Raw genomic sequence first — 27,958 nt, 5'->3', positions numbered from 1 at the left:
GGATTTCAGCTTGGCCTCACCAACCAGCCAACCATAACAGTCTTCCACGAATTCTGTGTTTTCATTGGCCCGAATATGGAGCCACCTCTAAAGACATATATTTTGTTGTAGTATCTAAAAAGGCCCAATCACAACATTAGAATTTCGGTAACTTTGTTATCATTTGTCAAGCTGTAACCATCTTGTCCCATCTGTAAATATCAGTAGTAATCAGGTGTTGAGTGTAAACAAGAGCCTTCTAGGAGATCTTTTGAGACTGAATTAGGTTATCATCTGTGTGATTTATCGTCATCAGTTGTTTGAATGCATGAAATGTATCAGTTTAATTAAGTGTGGTGTATAATGGCAGTAACTCTAGAGGAGAGGATTTTTTTTTGTGTGGTAAATTTGAGTATACCGTGATGTCATGAATTTTTCATTGGTGATCCCCCTCTAAGTTTACTCGTCATGAAAATCTAGAAGGCTTCGAAGATATATTAACTTATTCTCGTCTTGGTAGAAGATAGAATTTCTGGAATAGCCTCCCACCAATCCAACTGTTGATGTAGTTATTGTATTTGATTGGTGATTGATTTATTGGTCATTTTATACCAATGAAATGTATTGAACTGTGTGGTAACAAAAACGGTAAGATTGCAACATATGTTTGAGCGTATTTTAGGTAGTTAAAGTAAACTAAATTGGTACCAATGGATTCCTTACAATGTCTTGATTTGATCTAGAGTGGGGGATTTTAGGTGAAGCACCTTCAACTGTGTCAATTTTCAGTTCTAAAGGGTAGGCCTTTGAAGTAGCAGGAAGTTGTGGGGTAAAAACACACAAAATGAAAAGTTTTGTGTGTTAGTAATGTATTTGTAACACTCATTTAATTCTTGTTAGTAATGATATGTCGTTATACAAATTCAATGCAGATGTATTTCGACAAGAAGACATGCCTGTAGGGTCTAGAAATGCTATATCATTGCATTTCACTGAATTCCGCTGTGCATCATAACATTTGAATCCTAACGAATCGTTGTTAACGCAGAGGATATGGTGAACCATAGAAACTTTGGTAAGCTTGAGGCTTTAGGCTTGGTCTAGCACAAGTGGTCTAGGCCTGAAACTTCAAAAATTTATTTAACATTGGACCCTTCCTAGTATTTATCCCCAGTGCTGCAGGATTACAGATTTGCTTTTCAAGGTTTTACAGTAGCTTTAAGTAAAAGAAAGATATTTTTCAATTTCATGTTATTATTTGTGATGGCCGTTATAGTGTAAGAAAACTGGAGATTGAATGGTTTATGTCTTTATAATAGGAAAAGTGAATAAAACTAAGCCAAAAAAAAATGGGCAAGTGATATCGAAGATTTAGCACCATAGGCTGTAATGCATGTTATTCAAAAGGTTTCCATTGTTGAAATTATTGTCCCTTATTGATATATGTAATTCATCATCAGGAGTGTAGCATAGGATGCCTCAAGATGGGTTGGGGAGTAAGTCGGGCGGGAAGAAAAGGACAGGTGGTGTCCCTCGTGTCCGGAGTCACACTGATGCAGAGCTGCAGTACTACCGTGACCAGGACCATGACAATTTCCTCCCTCCTCCTTTCAGGTACAACATTCTCCTTTTTGTTTGCAGGCCTAGGTGTTTAAGAATTTTTTATCCCCTGTGGTTATTTTTTATGGGAAAAATGTCATTATTCTTCTTAGTTTTAGAGAAACATCATTATTTGGCAAGACTTTTCATTATATAAGTACTGTCTGGCTATTCACCACTTGTGGATGGACTGTGATATTTGTTCCTTTCCCACAACTCTAAACATGGGTACTGTATCTTTTCTTGTCGTATCTTTTCCAGTGACCTCTCCTTTTCTAAAAGGCAAGCTTTGTTCATTCTCAAAACTGAGACTTTTTTCTTTTTCTGTTTTTTTTCTTATGCAGTCTACTCTGCCAGCATGAGATATATCCCATAGGAATATATAAGTGAGGACCCTCTTACCCTCATATTTCATTGAAGAGACACCAGCCCTCTGTCACCCTTTGCCAATAACCCAAAGGTATTTGCAGCCACAAGCATGATTATTAAGTCTGCCTCCAGCCAATCAGCAATCACTACTGGACTGATGTCATCAGCCAACCTCCTGACAGCTGTTCTGAGCTCCCATTTCTCTGGAAACCCGTGTGCAGACGGTCATACTCTATGGCTACACTGCTGCTGTCTGCATGCTGTTTATGGTAATTCCATGTTAACTGAGTGACTGGTGTTTGGAAGTATGACACATATCACTTCCTTACCTTTGTCTCCTGCTCTTTTCTTTCAAAACACATCCATTTCTTTTTTTTTTTTTTTTTACTGGCATTTATATGATAATAGGATTCATTTGGTCAGTTGTACAACCTTTATTTTTTTTTTTTTTTTGGTAGTGTTGGAATTATAAGTGAGTTGGTATTTGGTATCATAATGTATGTACAAAATACAATTTACCATATTTATCAATAATCAGTTGAATGTTTTCAAACAAAGCTGAGTGAGAGCTAAGGATTTCACCTCCTGTAGGTCTTTTCTTTTATGTTTTTCTAAATGCAACATGCAGATAATTTGTTAATTCATACATCAGGCAACTGTCTTCTGAAGAGGATTGTCTAGAAAAATGTATGAAAGATACAGTGTACTATAACATTTAGTTGATTATATAGATAATTATTAATTCATGCATTAGGTAAGAATAGGTAAGAGTGCATGCAGGAAAATTGTATTAAAGAATAGATGGATTATGTAGTTTACCATAACATTTGCCAGTTATAAGTCAGTTCTTTTGAACCCAAATCAGCATAAGTTTTTGCGACATTTCCAACTATATCATTAATTATTCCCATTATTTTTTATACATGTAAATAGTTAAAAGTTTTTGTTTACTGTATATATATGAGTGGGAAGGTCCTGACCCATATATTGGCAGTGAATGTATCTCATGTTTGAGTGATGTTGCACCTGAGAGAAAAGGTTTTTCTATTTTCAAAACCTAAATTTTTTAGGTTTTGCCATGTATTCATAGTGTGATAAAATGTGTTTGTTATTATGTAAGATTTTATGGTGTTATGTACCAGATTCAAAACATTTGGCAAAAAAAAAAGAATTGACAAGTTTAGCAAACAAAGTACTGTATATTGTGAACCATGCGATCCTAAACTCTCTTGAGTTGAATGGACATGTTAAGGTGGAGTGCCTCCCTGAAAACACCAGTTCTGTGCTTCAGCCTTGTGCATCAAGGAGTGATTGCCTTCTTCAAGACATATTAGTTGAGAAGGACATATTGCCAACTCCTGAAGTTATAGAGATTGAGCAAATAGTCAACTATTTGCTAATTCTTTGGTAATATGGTTAAATAAGTAACATTTAAATGTACCCACATTATAAGCTTTGTTTCTTACTGGAAGAGATATGCCTCTTCATATACAGCGTGGAATTTTGCTATTAATTTACAGAAAGACATGGCTAGCATTGACATAGTTCACAAAGGTCACAGACTTGTCATTTTTAATCATCAAATAAAAACATTTCAGAGACCTGTACCTAACAGTAGTCATTTGATTTTTCAGAGTTCGACTTCACGACTTATTTTTACAGATTGAAAAAGAATTTGAAGCTCTGTATGCAGAAAATTTAGCATGTAAGTATCTTTAGATATTGCAAATCAGATAGAATTTGAATACAGTGGAATTTTTAAAAGTATCCAGGCAAAAGTAGATATGATGAAAGTCAAACCAAAAGAATGAATAGGTAGTTCAATGAGTGGACTGTTTCTCTAAGAAACATTGCTATGGGAGGAATGTTCTTCCTGTGTTTGTGATGCGAGTTAGAGGGACTATATCCTTGTAGGCCCATTACAAATGATGACTGAACAACCTGTCAGTGTAGATTATGGCTGAACAGCCTGTCAGATGTAGAGTGGATGCATGATCACCTAGCTTTTGGTTATTTTAGGCTGCCTCAATCTACCATTATTAAACAACTGGGCAGTCATCCCTCATGCCATCAAGCTGCCACACTATTAACCATTCATCTGAATCATTGCATGTCACTTCTAGCCTCACCACATATTTTAGGAAATTGCCGTATCTCCATGCTACACAAGCGTTCAGTGTTGACTCCCTGATGTTACCTCAGCTCTTGCCACTGGTAGTAACGAGTGTTACCAGACTTTGTGCTCAAGGTTACATCGTGAGTGAAAAGTCACCTTTATTGAGGCTGTATCATTGAGAGTATATTCTGGTCAAAGAACTTCAACCTCCAAAGGAGTCGGCATTTCCTTGTTGCTGGGAGCAGTGCAGTTGTTTCCTTCTCAAGAGAATGATGGATTGAAAGTGAAGTCCTTGACAAATGAAGTCTGTCTTTGGCAACTCAGACTTTCAGCCCTCATAGTCTATCTTTGATATTATCATTAAGGGTCATCTTTAATCTTTGTAATCCAAAACAAACTGCAAAAAAAGTATGGCTTTTGAATAAGAGATGTTATATTGAATTGATATGTAAACCTAGAAGATTTACTATGTTACATAAGTAGGTTAATATATCTGTCCACCTGCTGTTAAATTCAGTAAATGCACAGGGTTTTGAGTTTTGAATGCATGCGTAAAAGATTATGTCATTTCCATTCTTCTTCTCATCATAGCTTGTCTCATCCAGAGATCTTATCCATACGTTGTCTCATTATAGTTTGACTCATCCAGAGAGCTTATGCATACGTTGTGTAAGTGCTATTGGTTGTGAGCTGTCGGTTGGTGTCTACATGACAGATCATTTGTTTAACTAGCTCATATGACTGAAAATATCATTACTCTCTTAGGTTAACTGGTTGCTGCTTCTTTTCATGTAGATTGCCTTGCAGTGTAAATGTGGAAACATATCTCATTAGTTAGTATCAGGTACAGAAAGTCAGTTTTGAAGCACTAGAGACCTCTTTCTGCTTGTAAGCCACATATACTGTCTAAACACATAGTTGCCAGCTTGCCTACTCTTGCCTCTCATGCTAAATTTGATATAGAGCTGTCTCTTTGAAATACACTCAGATCTGTTACTTATGGGAGTTACAGCTCATTACCGCTTAATCAAAACACTGAGTGTCTAGGTTGTTAGATCAAGCCAGTTTGGCTTATGATTGTGACTTTTAGCAGGTCATTTTGAAAACAGTTCTGTTTTATAGGTAAGTGGACTTCCATATCATGGGATGTTTACTTTCTGTTTTCTAATATGGTCATGGTCTTGTGTTCCCATTGTCCATGTGTTAAGTACAGAAAGGAATCTCTTGTATTTCAGGAGCTATTTTTGGTACTTCCTCTTTCCTCTTTTCCCTTACATATGCTTGCTGATGTGATCCTCGGTCTTTTTAGACATTCCCATCTCAAAGTACAATAATTTAATGTCAGTTTTTGAATTCTTCAGCAGATGTTTCAAGTGATGTTGATGGTACTTCAACCAATTGAAAAATAGGAGTAACTGTAACCAAAATATTTGGCAGGCATTTCATACAATGCCCCTTACACAATATGTAGGACTAGTAACTTACTGATAGAAATGGACTATGACTAACATAACTTTATTAAGTACACTTCATATTTTCCAGTGCAAGAAAAAGTAGATAGCCTCACTGAAAGACTGGAAAGAGAGTCTGTCATTGGCGAGCGTGGTGGTGGCAATGATGAAAATGATGGAGCATCCACTAAAGGGGGACTGAAGAGTAAATGTAAGTTTATCCACTTTTTTCTTCTCAAGTTGATTCCAATATTTTGAGATGTTGCTGGTTTGAAGTTAGATAAGCTTCATTATAGTACAAAACAACACAAATGTGAAATCTTTTTGCATCTCATCAAGGAACATGGTTAGGTATAGAGTGGCGCTCTCGTCAGTAATGTCCATTTGTGCTAGAAGACTCATGAAGAGCTTCACTGATAATGCAGTGTGGAAGCTGATATTGAATAATGGTATTGTAGCTTGGAGGTGTACCTGAATTTTGTTTAGAAGAGAATGTAGATGTTGAGAAAGAATAAATGAAATTAGAATCTAAGGAAGAATGATCAGCTATTTTGGAAGGAGGTCAGTAGATACAGGAAGGAGATCTGTGAAAAGTTAGACATAAGTGATCAAGTTGGGAATTTATTTGAAGGAGAATGAGAGAGTCCTGCAAAAAATTATTTGGGGTTGCAATTTAAAGAGACACAGGCACTGATACCATTGCATGAAGATGTGATGTATATGGGAAGGAGAGTGAGATGTTGAAGAATGGATGTAAGTCACAGTTGGTGGGATATGAAAAGTGTTTATAGTCATATGCCTAATGATTAGACAATAAGTAACATTGGTTGCAAGAATTACAAAACAAGTTGTACTCTATTCAAGGATTATGGTAGGATTGAGACTGATTATGTGAAATGGATTTTTGAGCTCCTTTTGAGGTGAAGAATAAAGTATATTTAGCATGTGCTTTAGCTGACAGTTGATAAAAGTTAGAGAAAAAGAAAGTACATGTAGCATTGTTGGAATAAAGGCATGCTTATGTTTAAAACTGGTATGATTGGCAGAGCTTGTATTGATGGATGGAATATAAGGATGGTTTTCGGTAGAGGTTTATGATTTGGGTAATGCAGAGTATAGTCATGAATGTGATCATGAATCATAATGATAAAATCTTTTTTAGCAGTTTTTTGCATTTTGATGTTATTATCATATAACCTTTGTACTCCTTTTATGGAATTCTTTTGGCTTTGAGGCTGCACTCTGCACAGGACCATGAAAGTGTTGGACTCCTTTGGAGCAAGAATAGCATTGATGAAATTGTTCCTCTTTCTCTGCATTGACAGTGGTACAGCCTTTCCAGTATGACATGTTACTGATATAGGCAATTAATGCCAGTGATATGCCATTGGTAGCTTATTATTTTAGGAGTAGTGTGCAGAGACTTGAGAATCATTATGCAGATGTGATGATTATATTTGTGAAATTTAGCTGGATTAGAATTTTTCTTCCTTTACATATATATTCTTTCAAACTTATCCACATTTTCTGCATTAGCAGTTTAGTGCCAGGAACAGATGAAAACAGGCTGCATTTGCCCACATCCATTCTCTAGCTGTTATGTAAAGAGTACCAAAACCACAGCACGTTATCCACAACTAGGCCTCACAGACCTTTCTTTGGTTTTCCCCATTCACATCCTATGCCTTGGTTCAGTTTATTGACAGTATGTCATTCCCTGTATACCACATCATTTCAGTTTACTTTATCCTTTACCCACCTTTCACCTTCCATATATTACTTCTTGCCCCAGGAGACTCTTCTGTCTTGATGATTCTCCTACAGCACTCAGTGTGCTGGCCTTATCCACCAGTTGGGACCACTGGTCGTAGAGGGTTGTGGTGTTGCGTGTGTGGGTGTGCAGGGTAATTGAGCCGTAAATGCTCTGTGTCTTTATGGTAGTTACATTATGGGCATGAAGCGTCTTAGGGTATGTTGAAATGGTGTTTGTCGTGTTGTAATGATGGGTGATGTCCAGAGCAACATCACCCAGAGCATAAGCTGCAGAATGTGTTTAATGTTTGTTCGTTTGTTCGGGGAGTATGGTTTCTGATGGGTTGGAGATGGAGGTTGGTTGTTTAGTACTGTAAGGTTATTTCGGTGTGCATGTGTTTTTTGTCAGTGTTTATTTGTAGGGGTTGGGAGGATCTGTGGGTAGAGGTTACTGAAGTGTGAGGCAGGGATAAGCTTCTTATTTTTACTTGGGGGTTGGTGGTTAGTTACAGAATGGTTTGGGTGGATGAGGGGGTTTAGTGCTTTTGCATAAAATTGAGTGCCAAGCATGTTGAGGCAGGACTGTATTGGGAGAATCTTTATTTATTGTGAAGGTGTTGAGTGTTTGTGGTTGATAGACTGCCATCGATTGTTCTGATTGCACTATTTTGTGTAGTTTGCAACTTTATCATATTTGCTTTTGAAAGGGTGGGAGAAAGCCAGGCTCCCTTGCAATGGTTGAAGAAGCAATTAAAAAAAGTGTGATCAAGGATTTCTTTGAAAAACAGCTAGATTCTGAAGTTTACACAATGTCTCTCAAGTCTTTGCACTCTGCAAATGAAGTGATAAATTCCCAACCTTAAAATACTTTCTTATGTTATGATTATAATGGTAAAGGGAGAAATAACACTGCAGTCCCCATACCTTTCATGCATGTTGCAGAGGGCAATTGATACAGTTAGGAGCAGGTGCTGTATTATTACTTTCCAAAAGCAGAAACAGAGGAAGGAGTTGCTACTTGAAGTGTTTGATATTAACCCCAACTTAGGATCACCAGAGTATATTTGCCAAAAGTGCCATACAAAACAGATTACAAACAAAGACAGCTTTCTTCAGATACAATTCACAGAAATGTAGCCTTGCAGCATTAACTACAACATAATCAACACCTACATACCTTCCCCTTCCACCTGCCCTCTTAGGTACTCTTCCCAGCAGCAGAACCTAACCACATGCCTAACTTCTATCTGTGTGAAGTTTTCAATACCTCTCATCATACGTGGTTCAACATCCACACTCAGGATCATCAAGATGACCTACTCATAGGTCAGCTGCACCCTTTCAACTTCCTCAACCTATGTAACCTACCAACCAGATTTTCAGCCCACCACCTCCAGCAACCAACCTCGTCAGACATTAGTCTGATGTTACCAGACTATACCTGCAAGTAGTTGCACTGCAAGTGAGAGGCCACTTTCATTGAGGCTGTATCATTGTTAGCAGACAGAAAGGGTACAGTGTCATTGAGGACTCTATCGTTTCTCTGCTCCAGATGAAGTGCAGCCTCAGAGCTGCAGGAGCCAAATAAATGGTGTTTTAAGGTTTTATGATGATAAAAATAATAGTAATGATAATAATGATAATGATAATAGAATAATGATAATGATTATGATGAAGAATAATGTTAATAACTATAATGATAATGTTAGTAACATTTTTGATAAGTAAGATAATTGTCCAGAACAGTTACATCCTTACATTACAGAAAGATCCCCAAGTTTAACCTAACCTATCCAACCCTAACCTCTGGTGCCAGCTGGAGGTCAGAGTTCACAGAAAGTGAAAGCAGCCAACAAACTGCGCGTTCAGACATCCAAGATTGTGTCCAGTTTTAAGAATGACTCAGTATCGTGCCGTATGGTGAGGGAGTATGTTGGCCACCGGGATGGAGTGTGGGATGTAGCAGTGTCTCGAGGTGGCACGCCAGTAATTGCCACAGCTTCAGCTGGTAAAGTAGCAAAATGACTTCTTTGATGAGTATATAAGGTCATGCATGTAATGGAATTAAATTTTAGGAAAACAGAGCATTCAGACTTTGAACATTAGTATACATCTTTTGTAATTTACTGTTGAATATCTATTCGTGTCTTTTTTGTTATACAGTTATCACAGTAACCTTTGTGTTTCTCACAATCTGTATTTAACGATACATTGTAGAGACTTGACCCACTATCTTTCTTGATTGGTTGTATAGTTAGTACGAAATATCTTATGTAGTGATCACCTCCTTAATATCTTGTATAGCATTCCCCAAACATGAGTTGAGTTGACTTTAATACATTAGACCAGCCACTACCATGTAGAGAACATTGAAAGGGCAGGGGCTCACAAGGAAAGAATAAGAATAAAACATACTTTTTATCGTTCTTATGACACAAAAAAATTGACATTTTAGAGCCTGTTGGTTGAAGGGTAGGGGCTTGAGAAAGCCACCCTTAACTGTCCATAAACCCAGTCACACATTGGCTTTGATATTAATTAAACCCATCCCATATGTTTGCATGCTTAGTTGCAAACAATAAACTAGGTAGTTCATCACTTCAACTTGCCCATTATTTTTCCTTGTGTTTTCAGACCAGACAGCCTGTGTTTGGGGCATAGATGGAGGGCGGAATTTGCTCCAGTACACAGGTCACAGTGGATCTGTCAATTCAGTAAAATTCCATCCAACACAGGATTTAATCCTTTCAGCAAGTGGTGACCACACAGCACATATATGGCAAGCTGCCATTACTCCTGACCAGCTGGTATGACATTATGGTATTGTATCATTAGTCATGATCTCTAATGGTGAGTAATTTGGCTGCCATTACTTCAGAAACTATCCAGGAGTATTTCTGTATTTTTAGTAGGAATTCTAGAAAACATGGCAAAATTTTCCTCAATTTGTATATCTTTGTTACCTGAAGGCAAAAGAATTTACTCTGTCACTGTTTGAGTCTTCTCATAATTTGATTATCATTAAAGTAGTTCATAACTTAGTCCTATTACTTTTGTCATGACAGTGCTATGGATTCAGATTTACTGCTGTAATATTTTGTCTTTTCTTTAATTTGTAACTCTTTTAACTGAAGAAAAGAAAGTAGATTTATCTCCTGCATCTCAGATGACACTGCCATTCATTTTTATGAATGAGAACAGCAGTCACAGGGGATGGGGTCAGATGTCATATTTAAGTATTGCTTTGTTTAGTAGATTTATGATTAGAACAAAAAAGATTTCATAGTATACCAAAAACTTACTGCAAGGGATTGAAGCCATTTATATACCATGGATACAAAGCTATTTCCAATTGCTCCGTATGATCACTGTATGGTAGCTCCTGATATGTAATCACACTGTTGAGCTTGACACAGATTCTTCACTCAACACTGCACTTAAAATGGAGAACACAAGTTAAATAGTTTTCTTTTGATACTTGTGTTTCATCATAGCCCTTATTTTTTTTTTTTTTTTTGTCATTGTTAACATTCCTAAGGTGAGAGTAGCTCTCTCCTAATATTGATTTTACATTGTCTCATGTCTTGAATTCACTTCCTGTGATTTCAGTGTTACAGAATAGAAATATGTATATTTATGTTGTACAGCGAGTGCACTCTTCTGAGGATGAAGTCGATGGTAGTGATCACGAAGATGAAGAAGATGGGGGATTGATGATTGGTCGCTGTGACGGAGGAGGTGCAGCCACATTACGGACACCACTAAGGGAGCTAACAGGACACACCAGTGTAGTCATCGCTGCAGATTGGCTGCCTGGTGGAGATCAAGCTATTACTGCTGCTTGGGATAGAACAGCTAATTTGTATGATACACATACTGGTGACCTGCTTTCTCAGTTGATTGGTAAGCATAGCACCATAGTATAGGATAATTCATGTGGACTGAGGATTAAGAAAGAGTATGCTCCTTACAGTTTGTATGCTTTGAAGGGTGAGCTAGAACTGTCTTTATATGATTTAGTTTGTGAATACATTTAACATTGTAAAAGGAGTGAGTTAGAGTAGCCGCAGGTTTACATCCCCTGTAGAATGATCATGGTCTTTCCAGACTAAAGCTCAAAAATCATATGGCTGCTCTCATATTTTATTATAGTATTGTTTGTTACCCCACAGCACAAGAAAGCATTTCAGCATTCTGTAGGGTATTATATTAATGTTTAGGATTTGTTCAGATTACTATAAAAGCCAGGAGATATGAACTGCCATTCATAGAAGACATGAACTTTAACCCTTTCATTGCATATTTTGTCTGCAGAGTCTCATGCCCCATGCTTATAAAAAGAATCCAATTCTTTACCCGATTGAGATTGCCTCTGCATCATATATTATTGAAGAAGATATTAAAGGCAGCAGGTTTGGATGGTATTGCAGTGGAATTTATTAAAAAAGGGGGTGACTGTATTGTTGACTGGTTGGAAAGGTTATTTAATGTATGTATGACTCACGGTGAGGTGCCTGAGGATTGGCGGAATGCGTGCATAGTGCCATTGTACAAAGGCAAAGGGGATAAGAGTGAGTGCTCAAATTACAGAGGTATAAGTTTGTTGAGTATTCCTGGTAAATTATATGGGAGGGTATTGATTGAGAGGGTGAAGGCATGTACAGAGCATCAGATTGGGGAAGAGCAGTGTGGTTTCAGAAGTGGTAGAGGATGTGTGGATCAGGTGTTTGCTTTGAAGAATGTATGTGAGAAATACTTAGAAAAGCAAATGGATTTGTATGTAGCATTTATGGATCTGGAGAAGGCATATGATAGAGTTGATAGAGATGCTCTGTGGAAGGTATTAAGAATATATGGTGTGGGAGGCAAGTTGTTAGAAGCAGTGAAAAGTTTTTATCGAGGATGTAAGGCATGTGTACGTGTAGGAAGAGAGGAAAGTGATTGGTTCTCAGTGAATGAAGGTTTGTGGCAGGGGTGTGTGATGTCTCCATGGTTGTTTAATTTGTTTATGGTTGGGGTTGTTAGGGAGGTGAATGCAAGAGTTTTGGAAAGAGGGGCAAGTATGAAGTCTGTTGGGGATGAGAGAGCTTGGGAAGTGAGTCAGTTATTGTTCAGTGATGATACAGCGCTGGTGGCTGATTCATGTGAGAAACTGCAGAAGCTGGTGACTGAGTTTGGTAAAGTGTGTGAAAGAAGAAAGTTAAGAGTAAATGTGAATAAGAGCAAGGTTATTAGGTACAGTAGGGTTGAGGGTCAAGTCAATTGGGAGGTGAGTTTGAATGGAGAAAAACTGGAGGAAGTGAAGTGTTTTAGATATCTGGGAGTGGATGTGGCAGCGGATGGAACCATGGAAGCGGAAGTGGATCATAGGGTGGGGGAGGGGGCAAAAATGCTGGGAGCCTTGAAGAATGTGTGGAAGTCGAGAACATTATCTCGGAAAGCAAAAATGGGTATGTTTGAAGGAATAGTGGTTCCAACAATGTTGTATGGTTGCGAGGCGTGGGCTATGGATAGAGTTGTGCGCAGGAGGATGGATGTGCTGGAAATGAGATGTTTGAGGACAATGTGTGGTGTGAGGTGGTTTGATCGAGTAAGTAACGTAAGGGTAAGAGAGATGTGTGGAAATAAAAAGAGCGTGGTTGAGAGAGCAGAAGAGGGTGTTTTGAAATGGTTTGGGCACATGGAGAGAATGAGTGAGGAAAGATTGACCAAGAGGATATATGTGTTGGAGGTGGAGGGAACGAGGAGAAGAGGGAGACCAAATTGGAGGTGGAAAGATGGAGTGAAAAAGATTTTGTGTGATCGGGGCCTGAACATGCAGGAGGGTGAAAGGAGGGCAAGGAATAGAGTGAATTGGAGCGATGTGGTATACCGGGGTTGACGTGCTGTCAGTGGATTGAATCGGGGCATGTGAAGCGTCTGGGGTAAACCATGGAAAGCTGTGTAGGTATGTATATTTGCGTGTGTGGACGTATGTATATACATGTGTATGGGGGTGGGTTGGGCCATTTATTTCGTCTGTTTCCTTGCGCTACCTCGCAAACGCGGGAGACAGCGACAAAGCAAAAAAAAAAAAAATTAAAAATTAAAGAATCAGTATAATTTCCTTTGTATAAGTATGGAAGGGTGTGGGGGTTCCTGGAAAGCAGCACGGATTCTCCCTGTTCATATAATTATGTGAAGCTTGTGTTTCTTGTAGCTGTGATTTCAGTCTACGTACACCTGAACACATTTTTGTTTTTAGTGGGCATGAACTCACTCATTCCATACATATCACTTAAATGTTTTATATTTGTGTTTTTTATATTGCATATGCTTTATTTATATATTTACAAAGGCAACACTATTTACATGAATTAATGAAAATATAACCTCATTTTCATCAAAAATATAAACAGTAATACAAGAGAAATTGTTTCTTTAAACTGTGAAGTTGTTGCATCTATCTGCCTTCCTACAGTGATGATGCATTTACAATTTCTTTGATGACTTATAGGTGACTGGTGTGTCATATTTTTTCCAGGTGTGTTGTTAGGTTGCTTGTGATATCTATAGATAAGATGTGGAATCATATATCAACTGGGAATTTAAAATGAGCTGTGAAATAACAGCATTATAATTGTAGCTTAGAGCACTCTACAATGTATTGTCATGGTCTTGCATCAGTGCAGTGAATGGAATAAAGTTATGCACTTGAAGATGAAACCTCTTTGAGGAAGGTTTAGAGTCCTTAGTTTCTAGTTGTAAGACATGTTTTCTGTGATTATATCCTAAAAAGCTTAATATCTAAATGATGCCACAGATGTGAACTGTAACACAGAGCAATGTAATAATTGACTGTACTCATGACCAAATATGACTTGTAAAATGCATGATATTAACATGAATGAATTATATATAGAATGTTTTCTCTTTAGGTCATGACCAGGAACTGACTCACTGCTGTTCCCATCCAACTCAGCGCCTTGTGGTGACTGCCAGTAAAGATACAACTTTCCGATTATGGGATTTTCGTGAAACAATACATTCTGTATCTGTCTTCCAGGGACACACAGAGTATGTATAACTTTATTTATTTTCTGCTCATCTGAAAATTTTTAAAAGTAAATGACTACCAAAAGAATTTTTATAGACAGTCCCTTACAAGAAGAAATTCTGAACACCACTATCATAAACAGCCAGAACACTAGTTATTGGTCCACTCATTAGCAGAATAATGAAATAATAACATTCTTATCAGTAACCAACAAGTTCTTCATGTTTGTTTAGAAAGAGCCACAACCACCTCATTTTCTGTCAACACTTTCTTTCCTTGGGGTTCTGTTTTGTCTCCTGCAGGCCATCTAAAATCTTTAATTGTTGGAACTGAGCTATGTTTGGATTTTAAGATGTTGCAGAAACATGGGCCTACAGAATTTATTGTAACTATTACTGAGTGTTTTATATATCTGATGCTGATTTTGATATCGTTTGTGTGTAATGTATATAAATATATACACTAAAGTCCTGGATAAGGGTAAGACATGTCTTTGTTACCATAGATAAATGCATTTATGAGTATCTTTTGCTGTACCATAGCACTGCATTTAGAGAATATGGTTTTCTAGTACTTAAAGCTCTTTCACCAGTTGTGCATCATATCTTGAAGCAATTTGACTGTCAATAACTTTTTTCACATTCAAATGGATGTATTATTTTTTTTTCAAGTTACTGTAGAATATTTTTTTACATTTTTAGTATCGCATGTCATGATTTTGTATAATGTTCTACAAATATTATGCTACATTCATGACATTTTATACTCTGCAGCATTTCCCAAAGTGTAGGGTGTCAGAATGTGGTGGAAAATAATTAAAGCCTGCCTGCTAAGTTACTACCTGTTAGTAAATACGACAAGATTTTGCTATGATGGCAGAATTAGTGCTTTGCTCTTGCAACATATTTTGTTAAATGAATTATCTGTTTCTTTTGGCATTCATTCCACTTCCATAGTTTTCCATACAAAGTTCACCCACAAGTCTTATCTTCTTTTGAAATTTTTGTGGTCAATTCATGTATGTTTCTTGGTTCCAGTATTGCACTGAGTAACCTTTGAGTGTCCTCACTGAGTATTCATGTATTTTCATCCAATATGTTTTGCATTTAGAAGGATTACTTTTGATTTCATGATTCTATGTCTTCCTTGATGAATTGCTACCTGGTTTAAAACATTGCTCTTTATGTCTTCTGTTTGCTGCTGGTTATATATTTCCATGTATGTCTCCTCATTTGTTGTAGTCTGTAGATTTAAGTTATTTCACCTGGTCATGGTAGTTCAAATGCTCCAGACCATCAGTTGTCCTTGTGACTTGTTTCTGTATTCTTGCTCTGCATTTGATCCCAAATCATTCTTATTGCATCCTCATCTGAAATGTCTTTCACTTCATAGAGTTGAGGTTTATTTGTCAAAACTGTGAATGACATGGATCTTTTGTGTATTTCACAATGAGCAACATTTGGGAGTCAGCAAGCTGTAATATTTTGTTGTCAGTAACATTATTCATTTTCTGTTGAAATGAGTATGTATTTGGTAGTAAAAGCCTTGAGTGACATTTTTAGTCAGTTCATAACATAAGCATTCTTGTGGTTAGTCAGTTCATAACATAAGCATTCTTGTGGAATTTTACTCTTTGCTTAATATTTTCTTTCGTGATATCAAGCACAGCATATCTCTTTGCACCATATCATTAGTCAGATTTTGATATGATACTTCCACCTCTTATTACTTATGTCTTATTAGAATTTGCCTTTTTATTGCAGAAGTGTGACATCAGTTTGCTTTACGAGAGAAGACAAAGTAGTGTCTGGCTCAGATGATCGCAGCGTTAAGGTTAGTTTATTTTATGTGTTTTTGCCCTGTCTTGCTCAGTAATTTGGTAGTTGCAGACCTGATTGAGTTAGCGAATATATGTCCCTGAATATTGTCTTGTAGTTAGTCCCAGTCAAATGAGCAGAGAATGTTTATCACTTGTATTTTATATATACTACAGATTTTAAACTAAATGAAAACATAAGTAACTAGTCTGATTAATACCTTTAGGAAATACTCTTGAGCTTTGTGTGATATGACTGTAAAATAGATGTTCATCTGCCCTAAATTGATTATTATTATTTTTGTCGTGATGTGCAAGATTTTAATGTCCTCATAAATTTGTATTCATTAACAACTGTGATCAAAGTAGTGATCCTTTTCTCTTTGCAAACCTCAAAAGTTTTCACAGTGATGTGGAGGTTGTATAAAATTGATAATGAAATGGTATTCTATTTTCCTGTGGTCATGATTGAGGCCTTATCCCTAGACAAAGAGAGAGAGGAACAAAATTTGATGGTAGAAGTGAGTGTGCTAGGTGATTAAGGCAAATATCATTTTTATCTGTTAACACAGTTTTTTTTCTAATGAAGAAGGATATGAAAAAGAATGTAGCCCAGTGAATGTATTAAACAAATGAAAATCACATGTACACAGCACTGTAAAGACATCGTAAGTATTGCCATGATTATTGATAATCTTACTGTGTCCAGTTCTATCAGTAATTAGCAGCAGATTTTTGATGAGGTTGGAGTGGAAACCAAGATAGGTAAAACTAGTCCTTTACCACCAGAAATGTATGTCTAACTTCATTACAAAGATGAGTAGATCCCCAATTTTAAATCATCATAGTACAAAGTATTATGTTATCGTCTTAGATCCTTGAGGTTGTACAGTACACCCTCAATTTATTAGACTAATTGGGGGAAGGGGGTGTCTGTCAATGCTGAAAGTCTGTTAAATGTTTCCTATGGGCCATTTTTTAATACAGTATACAGTACTACAATATACAGTTCACAAACTTTCTTTTAACTCCTCTATCACTTCATGCCATTTTGAATTGTAAGGCTTGCAAAATTATTTAATAGCCACAGTTCTCAGTATACAACCTGACCACAAGATAGCATGAAGCAGACTGAGACCGAAACAAAGTGAGTATACCCCATGCTACCGAAAACAAGTGCAATATGAAATGCACCCGGTGTGGCATTTATAAATTTTTTAAAAATTATTATTGATTAATGTATTATTATTTGCCTGGTCCATCAAATCAGAATCCATTAAATCGAGGGTTCACTTTATATCATTTCACCACAAACTTCACACAACATATTCTGTATGGCCTCAACCAACCACAGTACCCTCCCACACAGTACTAGTGGTAATAGAAATGAAAATAACTTTTTACATCAAAACATCCTCACACAAAAGATACTTAACACCACTTTCCACAACAATGACAAAAAGTGGTTTGTCTAGTTTCATAGTTGGCCATCAAGCCAGAGTCGTTCACAAAGCCCTCACCTTCAAAACCCTTAATGAAGCTTTACAGTAGAGTCCACTATGGAGGAGTTTTTTTCTCCAACCCTCTTCAGTCTCTTCCTGTATGACCCCCCCATTTCTTCTTGCAGACCACTGTCTGTAGTTTTTCTCATATATGCAAACTACCTTACAATTACATCACAACCCTGACACAAACAAGATACATAGAAAACTGCTTTGCACCATTAGAAAAGTGACTCACCTAGAACAGAATTCCTGCATCTCCACAGAAGTCATCAGCCACTCATTTTATCCCATACAGATATGAATCCAAACTGCACACTTCGTACACCTTGAATGGCCCATTGCTCCCACTCAACTAAATGCCAGCTATACTGAGTGTCACATATGACACACGCATGACATTCGTTCCCCACACCACAAACATCAGCACAAAATCAGCAGACCACTAAATGCCCTCAGATGACTGGCTGGTACCAAATTTAGTAAGAAATAGAATCCCTTAGTATCCCCTACAGGCAGTTCATCTGCTCCTTTCTTAACTATGCTTCACCTGCCTGGCCGTCCATCTTGTTCAAAACAAATATAACAGAGAAACAAACCATATAGAACAGTCACTGCCTGTCTATCAACAGCAAGAACTCTGTCAATACCCACACACAAAATAGAGCCTCCCAATACAGTCCTACCTCAATGTGTTTGGCACTCATTTCTTCTCAACACCATAGTAGAAATAAAAGGCTTACCCTTGCTTCACACTTCAACAAACTCTACTCACAGGTCCCCCCACCCCAACATATAGCACTGACAAAACATGCTGTAAAAAAACACTGAAATAACCTGACAAGGTTTGAACAACCCTACCACCCAACTTGGACTTAAAATCCACCCCATCTGACATATATTTGAAATTACACTCCCCAGATATATATATATATATGTGTTACACTTCTTGTCTAAACTTTGATTTGATATGATTTGTGCCGGTAATACCAACACTAAATATTTATTGTGCATCCCATGCTCATCCTGTGAGTGGTGGTGCAAAAGGATTACAGAGCCACAAAGGACACTCTGGACATCATTTATCCCAATACAAACACCAGTATAACAAATCTCAAGACCCCTCATGCCTATGATGAAACTAACACAATGAAAACACTGAACACTTATTGCTTAGTTGCTTTGCACTCTCCCCACATACACACCCTCAACATCACAACACTTTATGACCTATGGTCTTGCTTGGTGGACGTATCCAGATGGACATAGCTTCCTGAGTGCTGTGGGGTAGGTAGGTAGGTCTCCATACTGGACCCATTACCTTCTCAGTAAATGTATAACAGTTTAAACAGTATTGATTATCTTTCCATCCAGAGCTTATGCAAAATTAGAATAAAAGACTAGAAAAGATGAGAAAACTTGATTAGATCAGTTCCAGGCATGATGTTTTTTTAGATCCTGAACTAACAATACTTCATCAGCATTGTAAAGATATGTGTCACATGTTGGTGAGGCAGTCTTGTCTGATTTTAGGTAGTTACTTGTTTTTGCCACTGTTGCTTGTATATGCATTTTGTCAGTCCTCAGGCACCTTACCATGAGCAGGTATTAGAATGTACTGTAGTGTGATGCAGTTTTTACCAGTTGTTTCTTTTCAGACAAATGAACTTTTGCTGACATGCACTTCTTACATAAACAGTCAAAGAAATGATATGACATATGATGATTAGTTCTTGGGTTGTGGCATTGGATAGGAGGAAAGTAATCAACACTTTGATTGTAGATATATAAACTTTTTTTGACTCCTTCAGGTCTGGGATGTAAAAAATATGCGGTCACCACTTGCAACTATCCGTCTTGATTCACCAGTGAATCGCTTAGCTGTCTCATCCACCAATGTCATTGCCATCCCTCATGACAATCGTCATGTTCGTCTTTATGACCTAACTGGAAATCGCCTTGCTCGGTTGCCACGAAGTAATAGACAGGTAAGGGAAAATGTACAGCAAAATAACAATGTGTGTAACTTATACGTTGCATAAGCAATTGATTTTCTGGCCCCATTCAGAGGATTGACCTCTGCCATAGTAGTGCTAGATTATCATATAGGATTTTTTCATGCTTTTTTTCTTATGATAATGTTCAATATTATTGATTACATTCAGCATCATTATGATTTCTCACTTAATTTTGAGCTACAATGATTAGATGTTTTCTTTTTTCCACCTCATTCTTTCTTTATCCATTCTTCCTTCTCAGATCCCTATCATTAATCTCAAGTATATACCTGTTTTACTTTCTCATCTTAGAACATGCTACTTCTCATTATATTTACCTCATCTGATACATTGTAAACATGCTGAATATATCTCTCATGTGATAAGAAAGTTATAGTTTTGTTACATAGATCTTGAGCATTATTGTTTTGTACCTAGTAATGGGATGAGTGAAATCTAGAAATAGTTTTAATTATGGGAAGAGATTACTTATATCTATCTTCAAATGCAGGATTTAGTCCAGTAAGTACCAGGCTATAGATATTTTTCTTAGGCTGAAATAAATGTTTTGGCACTGTATACACATGGTTATGAATGAGATGTATACCAAAATATTATTTTTTTTTGCTTAGTGTCATCGTCGTATGGTGTGCAGTGTGGCTTGGGGAGAGGATTCCATGGGAGCACGCTGCAATCTCTTCACAGCTGGTTTTGATCGTGTTGTGTATGGTTGGTCGATACATTCCTTTAAGGAAGGCAAGGACTGAGTATTTACTCAACACAGAGCTTAAGATAGCTCACTTTAAGTTACAGTAGTTTACTTATAATGGTCCACTCCTCTGAAGTTGGCCTATTTTTGTGAACTAGTTCACTTCAGTGAATTAAGCCAGCTCTACCTAGGTAGGTTTAATGTGCTCACCTAATTTTGTATTGCCATGGTAGGGCTAATGATGTGGTAAGTTGTTTTGATGATTCTTTTTGAAAAATATGAAAAATTTAATTTTAATCCATGTTGTGTTTATTATTTGACTGTCTCCATACAGTATATTGAGTTGTTCAGGAGTTTGACACAATGAAGAGCAGAAATTATTTTGGTTATTTTTTTATTTAATATCAATTAATACTTTGTGTGAATGGCACATGTACAACCCTTTGAAGATTCATAAATATGCAAGTGTGATAGGAACAACAATTGATAGCAAAAAGGGTCTGCTAGTCCAATACTTAGTATTATAATACTACCTTCATGTAAGGTTTTTGTATTTGAGGATATTTTATCAGATGTCCCTAGTGCAGTTTTTTAAGACTTGTATCCCAGGAAGGCAAGACAAACTTGGAGTGAGAGTAGGTAAATTGTAATGGGACAAGGAGTAAATGAGATGAAAGCAAACAGAAAGTGGACATCATTTGATTTTTTTTATATTACAAAAGCTATGTAATGATCATTGTATCAGAGTAAATCATATTGATGGATTAGTTTGAGTATAGTATCATAGTATTCTACACTGTCGGCCTAAAAAAATAGGTTTGGAGTCTTGGCTTGGTACATGGCATATGCTACAGGATCTGTTTGCCACTTAAAGGACCTTTTGCTTTATCTGACTTACTCCAGCTAGAAGGTTGCAGCTTTATGGAAAGTGGGAAGTGTCTTAAGGAACAGTAGTTTTAGGTTAACTTGGGATAAATTTCTGAAATTGGATAGAAATTTTTTTTTCTATATTGATGAGTTGATAAACTATAAGTAATAGTATATTTATATGGATGAAATGATGCTTTATGTTTTCAGGGCCTGAACATACAGGAGGGTGTAAGCCATGCATTAAATTGAGAGAACTGGAGTATTGTGGTTTACAGGGGATGATGTGCTTTCAGTGGGATAAACCAGAGTATATAAAATGGGTTGGGGAAACCACTGAAAAGGTTTCTGGAGCCTGGTTGTGTATAGGGGGCTCTGGTCTCATTGCATTATACATCTTAAGTAGAGAATGGATGTAAGCAAGCGAGGCCATATTTTGGCTGTTCCTGACACTACCTTGCTAACACAGGAAACAGCTAACAAGTATGAAAAAATATGTAATGCATTTAATTGCTGGTTTTTAATGTGGATTTTACTGTCATGATAGATTAAAGCCTTTGCTAGTTTAGAGGATTTTCATATCATGGCATAGATCACTACCTTGCTAACACAGGAAACAGCTAACAAGTATGAAAAAATATGTAATGCATTTAATTGCTGGTTTTTAATGTGGATTTTACTGTCATGATAGATTAAAGCCTTTGCTAGTTTAGAGGATTTTCATATCATGGCATAGATGACATGTGGTAAACTAGCTTGTCTAACAGAAATATGTTGTATTGACTTATGGAAGTATGCACAAGTTAATTATAATTCCACTAAAAAAAATGAAGTCAAGTGGTTAATACCTGTTCTCTGGTTCATTCATTAATTGCTTGATGTTTGGATGATAATTATAGAATGACATTGTCAATATTTTTTAGAATTGGTTCATTGATATTTTGTCTCAAGATCTCTGTATGGATTTTCTTACAACTGCCTCTCCATACAGGTAATGAAACGAGTCATTTTTGTACCTTGTTTGACCATTTAATTGTCAAGAATACAGTTTGCTCTATTGCCTAAGGTTCCATTGTATATTGGTGGTAAATCCTGTCCATTAAGGTCTTAGGAATACAGTATCCTCCCTACTAACCAGGGGAAAACACCTATTTTCGACTTTTTATTGAGGATATGTTATTTATAGTGACAACTGTAGTTTCCTTTGGCCTGATAATGTAGAGATTATGTATGGAGAGTCACATGGAAAAGTATAAGATGCATAAGTTGGAGTCAGTGATTATGCAGGGTACCAGATGTCAGCCATTCCAGATGTGTTTGTTTCAGCCTTGAGTAGAATGCTGAAAGTAACGTTGATTATGAATGCCAGTAATAATTCTGATGCAAAATTATCCATGTTTTGTAAAGATTTACAGATGTGTTTCATGGATTGCTTTGAAAGCATTTTATATTTCAAGAGGTAAAGTTTTGAAAATATGAAACTTCATTTTACAGTTAATTCCTGAATCGGATTTGAAATCACTGGACTGGACTTAATAATATGCATCAGATATATAGATAGATAGATGGATATTGATATGTATAGGTTCTGTAATTGAATGCATTGCTGTTTCATTAGTTTTGTTGTACTTATAGAAGTGTACATATATGTGGTATCATTCTGAATGGGTCTTTGTGCCAGCCAAATATGGGAATATTTCAACAGGAAGCCATTAGGCACAGGTACTTTAATTCTTTTTTACTATTATTTGTACTTATGGAAGCATTTGGATGTGAGGTATATAAACAGAGAGTAATATATGAGGAATTACATTTGCTGTATATAAATTAGGTCAAATGATGAGGCAATAAGGTTTAAAGGTAGATCAGATAAAAATTTTGTTTTTCACAAATTGAAGTTTCAAGGTTTTTTTCATCTCTTATGCCAACCTATTATATAATAGTACCTGCATACATGATTTAAGATGCATTTATTTCAGTAGCTCTATATGTTTGTATTGTTTTTAAAGTACATGTCGTTACTTAAATTCAGTACATAATGGTGTATGGAGTCTTTAATTTGGCAGGTTGGTTTGGCTGTTTCAAGTAAAGCAGTTGCAGTTTACTTGATGTATAAAAAGGGGGAATGCTTTTTGTATGGAAAAAGTATAGTTCACAACCATGTCAGAAGAAAGAAAGAAGAGTTAAAGAAATGAGCATAAGTAATATCCTGGTTATTGTAGAGTTTGAGACAAAATGGCAGACTACTGAATGAAATAACATTGATTATGGGGTCATAGAAAAGATATTCATAGTGACACTGAGGGCCCTTAGGAGAGGTCTCTCTCATTGTGAGACCCTATAAAGGACTGCCTAAAAAATAATTTTATGCCCAGAAACCTCGAAAAAGCATATAAAGTTCACTGAAGCCTTTTCTGTATTTGTCTATAGATATTAGAGCCACTTTTAGGACAGTCACTTATTATTGTTTTTCATGCAGCACAAGAGATCACTGGAGAAATTTATATTTCCTCTGCTGTGTACATAGGGTGGTCAAGTCTTATACATAACTGCCTGGCTGCTGTTTCCCTATAGATTCTGTGTGATGACTTTCTTTACAATGCTTTTTTCTTTCCTTGATCAGCAAAGCTCCTGTGTTGATGTTTATGATGTGAGGAGTAAATGTCATGTGTGTTATAATTGATACCTATATGGTAAGAGGTCTGCTGATTGGTTGACCATTAATGGGTACAGGAGGGTTCAGGTTGGAATTGTGTCTGTATGGTCAAGATGGTGACAGTGTATTTCTGTGGGGATGTAGACATTCTCTTTTGAATGAGCCACTCTACTAATTGTGACATAATCTTGCATGTTTGTTGTTGCATGAGTAGTGTCAGGGTATAGTGATATGATTGTGAGCTCATCTGCATACGAGGACTTTCACAGTGCGTGTTTGGGAGGTTTTGTAGAATGAGATTGAAGAGGGTTCAGGAAGGAACTGCTCCTTAGAGAACCCCATTTTAGAGGTTAAGCCTTTGTGAATAACTGGCTTGTCAGCCAATTAGAAAATTAGTTAATGATATTTTATAATTTTTGAGAAGGGTTTAGTCAAGTATGTCTCGTGGCAGTGTCAAATGCTATGTTGATGTCTGTTGCCATAAGCACATTTTGAGAGTGATTTTGTGATTGGTTGAAGCTATCCAAAGTATATTGTGTGAGGTCTGTACACAGTGTAGAAGTGGAATGATTGGGTTTAAGGCCGTGCTGTGGAGTGAGAAAGGGACATCTTACTGGATTTTTTTTCTGGATCAGATTTTCAAGGTATTTCAGTATGAATGGCAGGAGTGATATAGGGTGTAGGAAGAGGGACAGGTAGGGGTCTTGGAGGGATTTAGGATTGTTATGTTATCAAGCTTCTAGATGTTTATGATTTTGTTGTGTAGGCAGTAGTAGTTGAAGATACCTATGTGTGCTTTGATTGCTTTTGGGCCAAAGTGTTTTGCATGGAAGATGTATATGTTTTAAGGGCCATTTACAAGAGAGTTCTTTAAGGTTGTACTTGCATTTTGAATGTCAGTGGGTGTGGACAGTTTGTCTTTTCTTTCTGCCTCACTAACATATGGAGTGCTGGCATTCTGTCCACAAACATACAATTTCTCCTTGCTTGTCATATGTAACACTTGACAACACTTGAGTCATGCAGCTCATTCTTCGTAACTCTAGATTTTCTTGTGATGAGCAGTATGTGGTAGCCCTGCCTTTTGGCAAAATGTTAGGAGCAATTAGATAGATATGTAGTGTATGTGCATGTATTTTTTTCACATTGTGAAATTTCATCACGACTTGTAATGGGTCAAGACCTATTAGTATTTGTCAGTGACTTCTAGATGTCTCAGTGATTTCTTAAACATAATTTCCCTTTCATCTCACTAGTGGGGCTATAATGTCTTCCACTTTGAAAACATTTTTGAACTTGTTATCTTTTCCTTCTCATACCCTTACAACATCTTCAACAACTATTTCCTCCGAGTCCTTTATCCTGATTAGCTGCTCTTTCACTGGCTTGTGGTGAATTTATGGAAAAGTTTTGGATTTTTTTCATGCCTTGTCCACAATATTCTTTTCAAAGTTTCTTTGTTTTTCCTTTATGATATTCGAGTACTCATTCCTTCCTCTTATTAATACCTTACCATTGCTAGCTGGCTGGAGTGGTCACTATTTTTACCAATGCAGTTATGTAAAGGTTATCCGGTAAGATGCTAATGGGAAGTTTTATTCTTTTGAAAAATAGTAGTTCAAAGGAGAGAGGTGCTTGGTACAATGTAGCGTGTCAATTTTCCATTACTTTATGCCTCCCATTATGTTAAGCCCAGAACCCTTTTTATGGGACTTCTGCAGTTTCTAGGCTGCTTTAAAAATGTCTGTGCTACTTTAGCCATATGGAAAAGTTTTGTATTTGGTAGAGCTTGTAATATGTAAATAAATATATTTATATATAGTATTAGCTAGTAAAAACATATACAATTGAAATGCATGTGAATATAATGTTTGTATATAATTACTGCATCATCAACTAAACACTGTTGTCATTTGGAGATATTACTTTACTTCCTAGGATAAGAGGGTTATTGGTATTCATAACTGCCATATATTCTCCTATAGCATTCCATAATGACATAAGGATTAATTCTGTAAATAATTGTACAGATGATGAAGCAAAAATACATTAAAGAGGCTCTATAGTAATCTTAGCCATTTATATATTGATCCACATATTAGAACTACAGCATTTTTCCTTGTTTATTTACTATATACTCATCTCTGTTTACTGATGGAAAGTTTGTCTAGTCAGGAGCATTTTGTGTTTAGAACCAAAGTATTCACATTAAAGTTCTAAAATCTAAGTAATGTTTTGAAATTTCATTGTATAATTTTTATCAGTTCATATCCATATTTGAAATATATTTTTTTAATCAGAGTAGTAATTTTGAATGTGAACTTATACAACAAATATTGGGTTCCTACCAAAGATCAACATTTTGTGTGTTTTAAGCAATACTATAAAATATAACATTTTGTGTTCAGTATTATAATTACAACATTCATAAATGTTTACACTAGGTTCTTAAAAGTTTCTTTTATCCTTAAGAGGAAAATCTACCTTTACTACCCAACAAATAGTAAGAAGCCATTATGAACTTACAGAGCTTTGGAGTGACCCTGCCAGTCATTCAGTGGGGTTGAGATCAGAGGCCAAAGCCACATTCTTGCAAACATGTTCTAAATGATTTTGCTGCAAGCTGCATATGGACCAAACTTTGATTTGAGGGTTTGGTGTAGTATACATTTATTTTAATTAGCAAAACATTTTGAGTAACACATGGCTTATTACTACTACTATTTGCCATTTCCCGCATTAGCGAGGTAGCGTTAAGAACAGAGAACTGGGCCTAAGAGGGAATATCCTCACCTGACCCCCTTCTCTGTTCCTTCTTTTGGAAAATTACAAAAAAACAAGAGAGGGGAGGATTTCCAGCCACCCGCTCCCTCCCCTTTTAGTCACCTTCTACGACACGCAGGGAATACGTGGGAAGTATTCTTTCTCCCCTATCCCCAGGGATATTATTACTACTAAACCATTCAATTTACTCATTGGAAAATGCTAAAAGAACTTTCCTAACATCCTTCGACTCCCATTAAAATTCTGCACCCAAAGCCATCCGCAGATAACGCAGATAACGTTGCACATCAACACTTGTCATTATGATGACATTTGATTTTTGGTTCAAAGCTCCTTTATGGTCGATTACCACCTGGCCACGAGTCAAACTGCCCTAAAACAAAGCAAGATAGGATTCACTGCTGAAATATCTACACCAAAATATTTTAAATCAGTTACTATGGCAAATACAACAAACTGCAAAATTGTAACACAACATGTTTATTTATTTATTTATTTTGCTTTGTCGCTGTCTCCCGCGTTAACGAGGTAGTGCAAGGAAACAGACGAAAGAATGGCCCAACCCACCCACATACACATCTATATACATACACATCCACACACGCAAATATACATACCTATACATCTCAACATATACATATATATACACACACAGACATATACATATATACACATGTGCATAATTCATACTGTCTGCCTTTATTCATTCCCATCGCCACCCCGCCACACATGAAATAACAACCCCCTCCCCCCAAATGTGCGTGAGGTAGCGCTAGGAAAAGACAACAAAGGCCACTTTCGTTCACACTCAGTCTCTAGCTGTCATGTAATAATGCACTGAAACCACAGCTACCTTTCCACATCCAGGCCCCACAGAACTTAAAACTAATGAGCAATCCATATCACTTTGCAGAGCTCCCTGCATTTCACTTCCTCCATGCTTCCAATCTCCCTCAACACACACATACACACACTTTAATGAGAGCTTCAACACACACAAGACCAGCCCCTGTATTCTGAAAAGGAGATGGGGACATGAGTTTCAACAGGACTACTATAAGGAAGGGAAGAGAAGAAATACCTATGCTCTCACTCAAAATATGCAGCCTCAAATTATAATGAAGGCACCACAGGATTAAAAGCAAGATACAAAGGGTACCAGAGCATGGTCTTAAAAGACAAAAAAAAAAAAAAAAAAAGGCCATCTCTACAGGATCAGTTACTATAACTTCATGTAACACCTAAAGGTCCCATATTTGGGTAAAGGTGCTTCAAAATCTAGGCAAGGATTATAGCTTCCTGACCTTGGTCTTGACACCTTTCAA

The 27,958-nt window shown here is 36.8% G+C and overlaps 2 protein-coding genes across 9 annotated transcripts in view; one reads left to right on the top strand and one right to left on the bottom strand.

Moving 5' to 3' along the window:
* The first annotated feature begins 19 nt into the window (after positions 1-19).
* Wdr37 (WD repeat domain 37) lies at positions 20-26,293 on the top strand. 3 transcript variants are annotated; one of them, XM_071690171.1, is made up of 11 exons: positions 20-147; positions 1,440-1,593; positions 3,582-3,652; positions 5,606-5,725; positions 9,083-9,274; positions 9,901-10,073; positions 10,914-11,169; positions 14,184-14,322; positions 16,066-16,135; positions 19,432-19,608; positions 20,250-26,293. In XM_071690171.1, the coding sequence occupies exons 2-11, from the start codon at positions 1,454-1,456 to the stop codon at positions 20,382-20,384; spliced, it is 1,473 nt and encodes a 490-aa protein (XP_071546272.1). In that variant the 5' UTR covers positions 20-147; positions 1,440-1,453; the 3' UTR covers positions 20,385-26,293. The 3 variants fall into 3 exon arrangements, with proteins under 3 accessions (XP_071546272.1, XP_071546271.1, XP_071546273.1); XM_071690170.1 differs by lacking the exon at positions 20-147 and adding an exon at positions 179-265; XM_071690172.1 differs by lacking the exon at positions 20-147 and adding an exon at positions 335-627.
* Positions 25,639-27,958, bottom strand: part of LOC139763841 (inosine-uridine preferring nucleoside hydrolase-like) — a 28,744-nt gene continuing 26,424 nt past the window's right edge. For all 6 annotated transcript variants that reach the window (XM_071690176.1, XM_071690173.1, XM_071690175.1 and 3 more), the window contains one exon: positions 25,639-27,006. In XM_071690176.1, coding sequence (XP_071546277.1) covers positions 26,869-27,006 — 138 coding nt within the window. In that variant the 3' untranslated portion in view covers positions 25,639-26,868. The remainder of the gene's footprint in view (positions 27,007-27,958) is intronic.

Source organism: Panulirus ornatus, chromosome 48 (assembly GCF_036320965.1).
Source record: "Panulirus ornatus isolate Po-2019 chromosome 48, ASM3632096v1, whole genome shotgun sequence".
Classification (NCBI taxonomy): domain Eukaryota; kingdom Metazoa; phylum Arthropoda; class Malacostraca; order Decapoda; family Palinuridae; genus Panulirus; species Panulirus ornatus.
This window is presented reverse-complemented; position numbering and strand designations above follow the sequence as displayed.